Source organism: Chiloscyllium plagiosum, unplaced genomic scaffold (assembly GCF_037043375.1).
Source record: "Chiloscyllium plagiosum isolate Xiang-an unplaced genomic scaffold, Cpla_swu_hap1 HiC_scaffold_3, whole genome shotgun sequence".
NCBI classification, from domain to species: Eukaryota; Metazoa; Chordata; class Chondrichthyes; order Orectolobiformes; family Hemiscylliidae; genus Chiloscyllium; species Chiloscyllium plagiosum.
The window spans coordinates 31,016,048-31,028,962 of record NW_028270141.1 but is presented as its reverse complement, the minus strand read 5'-3'; the positions used below and the strand labels follow the sequence as shown (position 1 = coordinate 31,028,962).

General features: G+C 39.9%; 2 protein-coding genes across 3 annotated transcripts in view; one reads left to right on the top strand and one right to left on the bottom strand.

Annotated features, from left to right (window-relative positions):
• Positions 1-12,915, top strand: part of mcph1 (microcephalin 1) — a 330,444-nt gene that overhangs the window by 177,285 nt on the left and 140,244 nt on the right. The gene's annotated exons all lie outside the window — the stretch shown is intronic.
• LOC122541993 (angiopoietin-2-like) overlaps positions 1-12,915 on the bottom strand; it is an 89,072-nt gene that overhangs the window by 18,827 nt on the left and 57,330 nt on the right. Inside the window, exons 6-7 of the mRNA XM_043679289.2 lie at positions 7,632-7,733; positions 4,883-5,049 (exon numbers count right to left, since the gene is read on the bottom strand). Of these exons, the coding sequence (XP_043535224.1) occupies positions 4,883-5,049; positions 7,632-7,733 (269 nt within the window). The remainder of the gene's footprint in view (positions 1-4,882; positions 5,050-7,631; positions 7,734-12,915) is intronic.

Below are 12,915 nucleotides of genomic sequence, written 5' to 3'. Positions count from 1 at the left end.
TGGTCATCAAGATATCAAGGTGCAACTTGCAGCCTGTATCCAGGCCAGAAATTTCACAAATTTAAATTGTTTGCAATACTGACTGTTCAGAGAATATACTAAGAGTAATAATTTGCAAAAACTAGCCATAAGCTGCAGTGTGATTGAGGTGAAAAAATTGCTTTCTGGAGCAGAGGAAGGAGCTGAAATTACAAAGCCGAACATGAATTCTGTAAAAAGATAAAGGCTTGAAGTTAGGAACTTGTATACACGTGCTTGGAGTTTTCACTAATTTGCATTAGTATTTCTAATGCAAGTTTACCCAACATTAGCCAAACCAGTGCAAAAGACCAAAGAACTTCAATTGTAATTTGTACGCAAGGCAAATCATCATTTTTTGAGCAAATCCAAGAATGCCTATGACTCTGACTCTAACATTATGCTTGATACATGTCACACCACCCAGTTTGCACTCCTTGTGCTAATTTCAGCCCTACGAGGTTCTGTGAAACATAAACTTTTTTTAAAAGGAGCAAGGGCACTAATGGGTATCTTTATGAAAGATTTTAAGTATTCAAATTTTAAGTTACTCAGCAATGACTTACAGAAGTCCAATTTATGAAATGAAGTGGCTTTGTTTAGTATTTTCAATTATTTCAAATTACTTACAGCAGTACACTAGGTTAATTTTTTTGTCATAAATCCATTTTCAAGTGTATTAATAAAATTATATCAGATTTCCATTTTTAAGTATTCCTTTTGAAAACATTGCCCATTTGTGTTAGTTTATGGCACATTTATGTTTGTCAATATACAAGGAAACTTGAGCAAAGGATTTACTTTGTAAGAGTAAGGTAATTTTCGTTTAATTTACTTGTAAGTCACTGCTCACAGCCAAAGCAGAAACCTTTGGCCATGATTTCTATTGGCCAACATCTTGCAACTACAGTTAACAAGTACAGCAGGAAAATATGAGTGGATAATGAACTTTGTTGGAATGACTTGAAACCCATCTTTGTATTTTGCAATGTTTTTTAAGTGGATTTTATTAGACCTGCGTCAGAATTGAAAAACAAGCAGGAAAGCAAAATAATGCATAACGCAACATGTTCTTTAAGAAATTGCAGCATTATTCAAGTTTGGAAGCATTCCAAATAGAAGTCTTAAATATAAATGTGCTTATTTAGGCAGAACCATTGGTAATGCTTCATATAAAAGCAGAAGTATTTGATAAAAGAAAGTTGAAATGAATTTAGTAATTTGAGATTTATGGATTATCTTTTGTTTTCAAACCCATATGTGCAGGAATTTGTTTATTTACGTAAGTGTGATATGTAAGGGCAACAATTCAATTTATTTACTGAACTTCACTGAGTAAAGAAAATATTACTTATTTTCAAAGTTTGGGAGAAAATTTGTAGCTCGGGTGCTCGTTGTGGTTCTGTTCGCCGAGCTGGGAATTTGTGTTGCAGATGTTTTGTCCCCTGTCTAGGTGACATCCTCAGTGCTTGGGAGCCTCCTGTGAAGCGCTTCTGTGATGTTTCCTCCGGCATTTATAGTGAGGATATCACCTAGACAGGGGACGAAACGTCTGCAACACAAATTCCCAGCTCGGCGAACAGAACCACAACATATTACTTATTCATTTTCCAGGAACCATTAATTGTTTTTGTCTCTAGGGAGCGTTCTTATGAGTTTGAAACATGGTGTACACCACTGCCCCATTTCTATAGTGTAAATGGCTTACTGTGGCCATATCAAGGGAGGTGTTCTTGACAAAAGAGGGTTTTGACTTTGCTGACCTTGCGGTTTGCAGAAGGATAATGAGATCTGTATTCACGTAATGTAATACCGAATTTGTGTTAATGAAATGTCCGTTATAGCAGAACTACCTGTACTTAAATCATAAACGGAATTTTCTTTTGCTTATTAGGTATATACAATAATGGATGGATTACAGTGGAGAGTTTCAAGGGAGCTAGACTCTGAAATTGCTAACTGGTAGTGTTAAATTCTCAATTACTTTGAAAGGTACCCGAACTTGTTCTTCACTATTGCAGAAGCCAAATATATAGATATACTAATTCTGTTTTAATGTCATCACCGTTGCTGTACAGTTTTGATTGCCTGAAGGCAGAGAAGATTTTTCCAGGTTTTTGTTTCACTTACTGGCCCTGTGTTTTTTTTAAATCCCCTTTCCAAGGAGATTATGTGGACTTGAAACACTTAATCAAGGAACTCAAGTCACGATGGCTGTAGTGTGCTATGTTTTGTAGCCAATGCTTTGTTCCCTGTTGTTTTCACGTGTTATGTTTAGAGATGTATCTATTTAATTCACTCAACATTTCAAATCTAGAAAACCACTGTGGCATTGAATAGTAACACTTATTTCTAATTTAATGCTATTGTTGATTGTATTATGAAGGATTGTCTCAAAATTCAGAACTTTAAAAAGCGAGGTTTATTTTGAAAATTCCTTCACTTTTCATTCTTTTAAGTCAAAATTTGTTATAGGATGTAAGTTGCGTGGCTGCATTTCTAACAATAGCACCAGTAAACCTTACTCTCATGTTCCATTTAATTCACGTTTGTCTTAACAAATATTCATCTGTGACATTGGCGGTGGGATTTCCTTACAATTATTTTTGCAAGACAAAGCATATTCAATAGCTGCCTGGGATAGGGAGAGCCCGAGCAAAATGATTGCGATTGTAGATTTTGAGCTGAAAATTACAGGAGAGAAATTCACTGTGGGCACTAATATCTGCCTCCCTTCCATCTCGCTATCAGCAAAGTATGTAACGTCCAAAACAATAAATAACAAATGGAAACCAATTTGGTTAAGCAATGAAGAGAGCCAAAATGCAAATGGAGAACCAACTTGATTTTCCAGTCATAGAAGCAGGATTTTATCAATCCAAATATAATTGCTGGAAAAGCTTAGCAGGTCTGGCAACATCTATGGACAGAAAAGTGAGTTCTGAGGAAATGTCACTCAACCTGAAACGTTAAGTCTGATTCATTTCGGGTTGAGTGACACTTCCTCAGAACTCACTTTTCTGTCCATAGATGCTGCCACACCTGTTGTGCTTTTCCAGCAATTTCTATTTTTGGTTCTAATTTACAACCTCTGCAGTTCTGTCAGTTCGTATTTGTGAACCCAAATTTAGCTCAATAAATTAGCATTATTTATTCCTTGATCTATCTTCGTTTTCATTCTCTGTCTTCCCCCCACCCCCCCAAATATTCTCCCCAATAAAGACTTTTTCTTTCTATTTTTGAATAATGCACCTATTGTCTTTCATTTCCTTTCACTTCTAACACTGATAATATTTCACAATCTCTTCTCTCAAGTGCCTGAACTTCTGAAAGGATATTTAACAAAATAAGTTTTTTAAACGCAGAGGAGAAAAATTAAAACAAAGTATGAATCTAATTGTTGTTTTTCCCTTCCTCCTTGCTTTGTATCCAGAACCAGATTACCAGAATGGAGTTATGAATTTCCAATCTGAAATGTTCCCAATAACCTTGTAGGTATTCATTTAAATAGTTACAGCTGCTTCTTGATGCAGGCTATAAGTCATGAAGATGAGACAATTCTGCAAAATATGCATATCACAAACAGTACAATTTTAATTTGTGTCAGAAAGTATACAGGTATCCATTTTTTTTGAAACAGGAGTCTTCCTGTCAATTCAGGGAAAACCCCCACAAGGTCAGCCCAGCTTCTTTGTGCTCCCACATATACCCCACTTCCTTTGGATCAGTCTTGCCATTTCCATGTTCCCCATGTATCCTCTATCACCATTCATCGAGTATGCATTATGTACAGTCCTCAGATTCCGTGCAATATCAATAATGTTTTACATTGCTTGAGACAAAAAAGATGAATGCCTCACCGTGCAATCAAAATCTGCATATCGTTGATACTGAGAAAAACACATTTTGTTTGAATAAAGACGATTGTCATACTTGTCATCCTATAAACTTGTCAACAAGCCATGACAAAGGCGCAATGTGTTACTGTAACTTCTTGATAATGTCATTCATTCTTAGATGAACTTGCTGAATCCTGTTAGCACTCGAAAGTTGGTGAACCATTGATTGTGGCCACAGTCGTCCAGACAATAGGCTGGCCTCCAGACAGGCAAGAACAGAAAGTGTTCATTTCACTTTCAAAGAGAGTGCCTGCCAATCAACATAGGAAAGCAGATGACAGGATTTTTTTTCAAGTGTCAAAACCAGGCTTTTTTTTAAAAAAGTCAGCTGGAACCATTAAACTCGCATTAGAAAATATGATGGCATGGAGTGGCAAGATACATTAAACCTTTTTCATTGGTTTCTAACACTTGCTCTGTGAGAAAAGCACTGATGAACAAATGTGCAAGTCTAATCAATCAAAGTATCAAAAAGACAGATCCTTACAAAGAATCAATGCATTACAAAAGTATATATTATATCTAATATTGACGTTGAAGATGTGAAACTGTCACGTTGGCCTTTCAAATAATATAACATTCTTCTATACAATTGAGATGAACACAATTGAGACCTCTCAGCAGCTTTTCCATTTTTTTCAACAAAATGTCACACCAAACCTGCCATGGTTTTACTGAGCTTCCCAAACCCCACACCCACCAGACAAAATTGTGTGTGAGAGAGGAAATCAGATGTCTGGTTCCCATTTGAACTGGGGAACCTGACCTCAGTGGGGTCTGAAATCAGGCAATCTCAGCATGCAAAATGGCTGAAGGAAAATGATGTGATGTCAGCAATGTAGAGAAACTGAATTTCCACTGAAACAAGTTTCACTGTGGCTAATCACATATTGAAAATCATCTCTGTACCCTGGCTAAAATTCAGCCTATGTTTTCTAGATGAAAGCAATTTCTGAAATACTGACCTGTACTTCTGTGCTTCACTGTCCAAGTAGAATTGGTTGTATAATGAAAAGCCTTTGTTCGCTTCCCAGTCACACATTTGGATACGAAGGACATAGGTCTTCTGGTTAGTTAGCTGATGAGTAAATTCATTTCCCAACCAGTATTCTCCAGCAGGATCACCAAATCCCTATAAACAAATTACTTTTACTTACAGCAATACATTCTTGTGCATTTGTAATGAGTGAATGTTCAAAACACTGAGTACTATTTGGTGATTTCAGAAGCAAAGTGAAATGGCAAAAATGAGCCATACTTTTCTGCCATCTCTCCTATCCACTGAAGTAAAAGAGCTCAGTTTGTAGAATTGCATTGTTATTCACTAAATGTAAAAGATCTCCTGCAGTATCATGTTTGAACATTGAATCATGGGTTTTATTCTAACACACGTTTTAAGAAGTGATATCAATAACATTATTTATCAAAATTTTCCCTGAGTTTTAGTTAGCATTTTTCTATACCCGTGGTTTTCCTTTATTGAATCTTTTTCCAACTGTAAAGGTAATTTGACAGCATGTGACAATGCCCCGCTATTACTAGTTGCAAATTGGTTAAAATGTTACTTTATTCTGCACAGACAGGCATATGTGGAAGCATCTTTGCTCTGTTATCTCAGAGTAAAGGTTGTTGGAGCACCAACTTGGACAATCACATAACTCTTTGTCTATTTGGCTACCACAATGAGTTCCCAATACTAAAGTGGCAACCTGCATTTTGCAGAATATTACTCAGCTGTTTAGAGCAGTAAAGCCTTAAGTTTGACCTCTAGTCTGCGACATGAGTTGGTCTGAGCTTGAGGACATTGCAGTTGGCTTCCTTCCCGTGGAATAAGCAACAGAAAAATGTCTGCTTTTGATCACCATCCAGTGACCGTTGTTGGATAATGCATATATGGTGAAATCAGGATTAGGTTTACAGTGATGTATTGACAAACTAATAAATAGCCTGATCCTATTTCATCACACATGTGAGAAAATGCTATTTGAATGCATTTTTTGCATACCCTTTGAGAGAGAAAAATTTCAGGTTGTCAGGTGTATGTTGATTTTAATGAATATAGAGGGTCCTTTAAAAAAATAGTTTTAAGCTAAGAAATAACTTTGAGTCTTGTAGTTGACCACAAAAGAAGCAGGAGGGGCATTTCGCAATAAGCTCATAGTTTGTAGGTCCGCTTTTTGGAAAGGACGATCTCAGAAGTCAGAAGATTAGAAAAGAAAAGAGGAACTGGACAAAATAACAGGAAGGCTAACGAACAAGGACAGCCAAATAAGACCGATTTAAAATAAAAACAAGTGAGGTAATTAATATGTATGATCGGCTTAGGCTTGGGTGCAGGGAATTACCAAATGAAGGAATAACGGGCGCAAGTAATAACCAAATAAGGGGATAGAATGAAATAGACACTTATGATAGGTTTATTGCTTAGTGTAGGGGTGTCGAGAGACCCCTCAGAAAAGTATTAAAAAACTCAATTTTATTGTCGGGTGTGTCTCTCCTCATAGAGCCACCCATCTTTAAAGATGTTCAAATAAATGTACTGCTTCGGAACTCTCTGACTCGGACTGAAAATTATTGATTAAGTGTTTCTCACAATTGGGGGCTCTCGTCCGGGATGAACTTCAGCTCCTGAAAAGACTCCCACTGTCGATAACTGAGAAGGTACGTCCCGTTCCTTTAGAACGGTCTTATGTTTTTCAGCGGTGGGTGGCTTGAGGGATTGCCTGAATTGAATCCTTTAAGAGTCATTCTGAAACAGTCGGCAGTGAGTGTGTGTACATTGAGTTGGACTCAAGCGGGGGTCCTTGGGTGGGACCCGAGGGGGAAGCACAACCTGAAGACGTCTGATAGCCAGGTAACTCTGTGCACAGGTCAAGACAAGAAAACTGAGCTTGGAGGTTCATTTCCAGACGTTTCGTTACCTTACTAGGTAACATCTTCAGTGGGCCTCATGCGAAGCAATGCTGAAAATTCCTGCTTTCTATTTATATGTTTGGGTTCCATGAATTAATGTTTAGAAAAAAACACTCCTTTTCCTTCTCTCAGTCACTCCAAAGACATGTTAATTCCTTGTGCTGTACACAATGGATGGCTCAAGATAAGTGAAGGTGCACATGGTATCAGGGAACTCAGAACTCTAAGCATGATTTTATAAGAGGATCTGACGCCTAAGATTACACAAGTAGAAGGTCTGTATAAAATGATGAGATTTGGGCCTCAAGTAATTTCATATTTGAGGGTAACGATAACTTTTGAACACAGAACATCTGAATTGCTGCAGCTATCTTTCCCAGTGGAAGGGCAGTGTAGGGTGGGGGCTGTGGGAATTACTGTTACATGGGTCACAGCAATGACATTGTCTCAAGGATGGAATCAGTCCATACAAGGCCAGTAACCACCTGTCTTCCTAAAGATATATTCACAAAATTAAACATTCTCCACAATAATCTCTGAAGAGGGGAATCCCAGTATACAAGTGTGAAATGTACATTTTCCACATGGCTACTTCTGTGACCAATCTGAGTGAAATTTACAGATCATTGCCAAATTTGTTCTGTGGACTCGGGTCACCCATCTGCAGTTGATTTTTGCTGATTTTTGTTTTTTGCTTATCATCTTTAAATCAATCAGAGTCAAATTTGAATGTAGATCCTAAAGGACAGAAGGGCTCATTGAACTAGCTGGTTATCTACAGTCACTTTGAAAAATTCTTACCATTTTGTATTCTTTCCATGTGCGTTGAAAATCCATTTTGCCATCTTGACGACGTTGTATTATAGTCCATCCTCCTCCATTGGATTCCATGTCACAAAATGCCTGTTGTAATACAATTAATATTTCACAACTGACTTCATATATTTGCAAAGCTAATTAAAACTTTTCAATTTAGAATCCACTGGTATTCTCACTAGATTTTAGGAAACTGGTTCAAATATACTTTTGAAAAATGAGGCTTGACCAAATGTGCTAAAAGGTGAACACTGTGGGGTTTCTTTTTCTCTCTACAAATACTGCCAGATATGTTGAGCATTTGTCAGATTTCCAGCGCCAAAATACTTTGCTTGTACCAGGGGTTGGTCACTCATAAGGCTCAGGACAAGGATAGATGGGTTACAGTTAGGGGGAGGAAAGGGGACAGACAGACAGTGCAGAGATCCCCTGTGGACATTCCCCTCAGCAATAAGTATACCATTTTGGATACTGCTGGGGGGGGGTGACCTATCAGAGGAAAGTCAGTTCTCTGGCACTGAGCCTGACACTGTGGCAAAGAAGGGAAGGGGGCAGAATAGAAAAGTACTCGTGGTAGGGGACTCGATAGTTAGGGGAATCGACAGGAGATTTTGTGGTCAAGATCGGGATTCCCGGAAGATATGTTGCCTCCCTGGTGCCAGGGTCCGGGACGTCTCCGATCGGGTGTATAAGGTTCTAAAAGGCGAGAGCGAACAGCCAGAAATCGTGTTACATATTGGCACTAATGATATAGCCAGGAAAAGGATCGAGGATATAAAAAGTGATTTCAGGGAGATAGGATGGAAGCTGCAAAGCAGGATGAACAGAGTAGTGTTCTCTAGTTTACTACCGGTGCCACGAGATAGCGAGGCAAGGAACAGGGAGCGGGCGCAGCTTAATACATGGCTGCGCAGCTGGTGTAGGAGGGAGGGCTTCAGGTATGTAGATAATTGGGAAGCCTTCTGGGAAAGGTGGGACCTGTACAAGAAGGACGGGTTGCATCCGAACTGGAAGGGGACCAATGTCCTGGGTGGAAGGTTTGCTCGAGTAGTTCGAGAGGGTTTAAACTAGTATGGCAGGGGGGTGGGAACCTGAGCTGTATGCTGGAGGTGAGAGTTGATACAGATGAGGCAATAGCAAGAGGTAAACCAGCTACTGGGAAGGATTTTCCTGGGAAGGAACCAAGGGATCAGTTAAAGTGTGTTTGCTTTAATGCAAGGAGTATCAGGAATAAAAGTGATGAACTTAGAGCATGGATCAGTACCTGGTGCTATGATGTTGTGGCCATAACAGAGACATGAGTTTCTCAGGGGCAGGAATGGTTGCTGCATGTTCCAGGGTTTAGAGCATTTAAAAAGAATAGGGAGGGGGGGAAAAGAGGAGGGGGTGTAGCACTACTAATCAGAGAGGGTATCACAGCTACAGAAGCTTCGATTGTCGAGGAAGATCTGCCTACCGAGTCAATATGGGTGGAAATTAGGAACAGCAAGGGAGCAGTCACCTCGTTAGGGGTTTACTACAGGTCCCCCAATAGCAGCAGGGAGATGGAAGAAAGCATAGTTCGGCAGATTTTGGATAAGTGTGGACGTAGTAGGGTTGTTATAATGGGTGACTTTAACTTTCCCAATATTGATTAGAACCTCCTTCAAGCAGAAGATTTGAATGGAGCTGTTTTTGTAAGGTGTGTTCAGGAGGGTTTCCTAACTCGGTACGTTGACAGGCCGACGAGGGGAGAGGCCATTCTAGACTTGGTGCTCGGAAACGAGCCGGAGCAGGTATCAGATCTTGTGGTGGGAGAGCATTTTGGTGACAGTGACCACAACTGCCTCACATTCTACATGGCTATGGAGAAGGAGAGGATTAGGCAAAATGGGAGGATATTTAATTGGGGAAGAGGAAACTATGGTGCGATTAGACATGCGTTAGGAAGCATGGATTGGGAGCAATTGTTCCATGGTAAAGGCACTATAGACATGTGCAGACTGTTTAAGGAACAGTTGTTGCAAGTGATGAATAAATAGGTCCCTCTGAGACAGGCAAGAAGTGGTAAGATAAAGGAACCTTGGATGATGAGAGTGGTGGAGCTTCTCGTCAAAAGGAAGAAGGTAGCTTACATAAGGTGGAGGAAGCTAGCGTCAAGCTCAGCTCTAGACGATTACAGGCAGGCGAGGAAGGAGCTCAAAAATGTTCTGAGGAGAGCCAGGAGGGGGCACGAGAAAGGCTTGACAGAACGGATTAGGGAGAACACAAAGGCATTTTACACTTATGTGAGGAATAAGAGAATGGTCAAAGAAAGAGTAGGGCCGATCAGGGATAGCATAGGGAATTTGTGTGTGGAGTCTGAGGAGGTAGGGGAAGCCCTAAATGAGTTTTTTGCTTCTGTCTTTACGAAATAAACGAACTTTGTAGTGAATGAAACCTTTGAAGAGCAGGTGTGCATGCTGGAATGGATAGAGATAGAGGAAGCTGATGTGCTGAAAATTTTGTCAAACATTAAGATTGACAAGTCGCCAGGCCCGGACCAGATTTGTCCTCGGCTGCTTTGGGAAACGAGAAATGCAATTGCTTCGCCACTTGCGAAGATCTTTGCATCCTCGCTCTCCACTGGAGTCGTACCTGAGGACTGGAGAAAGGCAAATGTAATTCCTCTCTTCAAGAAAGGAAATAGGGAAATCCTCGGCAATTACAGATCAGTAAGTCTCACGTCTGTCGTCTGCAAGGTGTTAGAAAGGATTCTGAGGGATAAGATTTATGACCATCTGGAAGAGCATGGCTTGCTTAAATGCAGTCAACACGGCTTTGTGAGGAGCAGGTCATGCCTCACAAACCTTATCGAGTTCTTTGAGGAAGTGACTAGAAAAGTTGATGAGGGTCGAGCTGTGGATGTGGTGTATATGGACTTCAGCAAGGCATTTGATAAGGTTCCCCATGGTAGGCTCATTCAGGTCAGGAAGAATGGGATACAGGGGAACTTAGCTGTCTGGATACAGAATTGACTGGCCAACAGAAGACAGCAAGTGGTAGTAGAAGGAAAATATTCTGCCTGGAAGTCTGTGGTGAGTGGTGTTCCACAGGGCTCTGTCCTTGGGCCTCTACTCTTTGTAAATTTTATTAATGACTTGGATGAGGGGATTGAAGGATGGATCAGCAAGTTTGCAAATGATACAAAGGTTGGAGGTGTCGTTGACAGTATAGAGGGCTGTTGTAGGCTGCAGCGGGACATTGACAGGATGCAGAGATGGGCTGAGAGGTGGCAGATGGAGTTCAACCTGGATAAATGCGAGGTGATGCATTTTGGAAGGTCGAATTTGAAAGCTGAGTACAGGATTAAGGATAGGATTGTTGGCAATGTGGAGGAACAGAGGGATCTTGGTGTGCAGGTACATAGATCCCTTAAAATGGCCACCCAAGTGGACAGGGTTGTTAAGAAAGCATATGGTGTTTTGGCTTTCATTAACAGGGGTATTGAGTTTAAGAGTCATGAGATCTTGTTGCAGCTCTATAAGACTTTGGTTAGACTGCACTTGGAATACTGCGTCCAGTTCTGGTCGCCCTATTATAGGAAAGATGTGGATGCTTTGGAGAGGGTTCAAAGGAGGTTTACCAGGATGCTGCCTGAACTGGAGGGCTTATCTTATGAAGAGAGGTTGACTGAGCTCGGACTTTTTTCATTGGAGAAAAGGAGGAGGACAGGGGACCTAATTGAGGTATACAAGATAATGAGAGGCATAGATAGAGTCGATAGCCAGAGACTATTTCCCAGGGCAGAAATGGCTAACACGAGGGGTCATAGTTTTAAGCTGGTTGGAGGAATGTATAGAGGGGATGTCAGAGGCGGATTCTTTACACAGATTGTTGTGAGAGCATGGAATGCGTTGCCAGCAGCAGTTGTGGAAGCAAGGTCATTGGGGACATTTAAGAGACTACAGGACATGCATGTGGTCACAGAAATTTGAGGGTGCATACATGAGGATCAGTGGTCGGCCTGTTCTGTGCTGTACTGTTCTATGTTCTATGTTTACACCTTGTTTGGTGCGCTTAATTCATGATGTCAGTTTGCTTTCTGCACTAGTTGCAAACTGACAATGATTTAATGTAACTCTTGCAATTATGTGTTTTCTCCTATTTCTCTATTTCAGACGTGATTCACACAGGAACATGATCTGAAATTGGATTTTTGGCCTTCTATTTTGATTGTAAATCATTCACCAATTTCATCAATTGCCATTACTATTTATTAAAATCTTAATTATGGTACTAATGTATATTTTTCCTTTTAAATTAAGTTTAACATTAAACGCAAATATAATAAGGGATCATTTATGACTTTTCGGTTGTTCAAGAATAGAATTTTAAAATGATGCAATGCAGAAGGCAGCCATTTGGCTCATAATGCCTGTAACGGCACTTTGCAAGAAGTGCACATTAAGTCCCACTCCCTTGCCCTTTCCCATAGCCTTATGCATGTTTCCCCTTCAAGTAGTCAGCCAATTCCCTTTCAAAACTTATTACTAAATCTGCATTCACTATCCTTTCAAGCATTTGGTTCCAGATCATAAAAAATCACAGTGCAAAAACATTTATCTTCATCTTGCCTTTGGCTCAGTAGCCAATTCTTTGTCCCTTCAGGTTAGTAACCTTTCTGCTGTTGAAAATTGTTTTTCCTATATTATCATGATATGATGCTTTTATCAAACCCAATCCCCCACCCCCCAACATCTAGAGAAGCTAACCGATGTTCAAGTTTTCATTTTCAATAATGTGACATTAGAATCCCTGACTGGGTATGAACATAGAAATTAGGAGCAGGAATAAGCGATTCGGCCCCTCAAGCCTGCTTCATCATTAGACAAGATCATGGCTGATCTGATTGTGGCCTCTACTTTCCTTCTAATCCCTTCATCCTTAGATTATTCAGTAACCAGACAGTCAATCTAACTCAGCTTTAACATGTTCAATGACCTTTCCCTGATTGCTGTTTGGGGAAGAGAATTCCACAAACTAATGATCTTCTGAGGGGAAAAAAAAACATTGCTTTTGTCTTAAATGGGAGGTCTTTGTTTTTGCAAACTGTGTCCCCTCATTAAACACTTCCTCACAAGGGGAGACATTATTTCAGCATCCACTTTGTAAAATTCAATCAGGAACTGTTTTGTTTATTAAGATCACCTTTTATTCTTCTAACTTCAAGCTTTTCTTCATAAGACCAACCCTTTCATCCAAGGAATCGAACAAGTAAAACTTCTTTGTACTGCTACCACTGCATTTT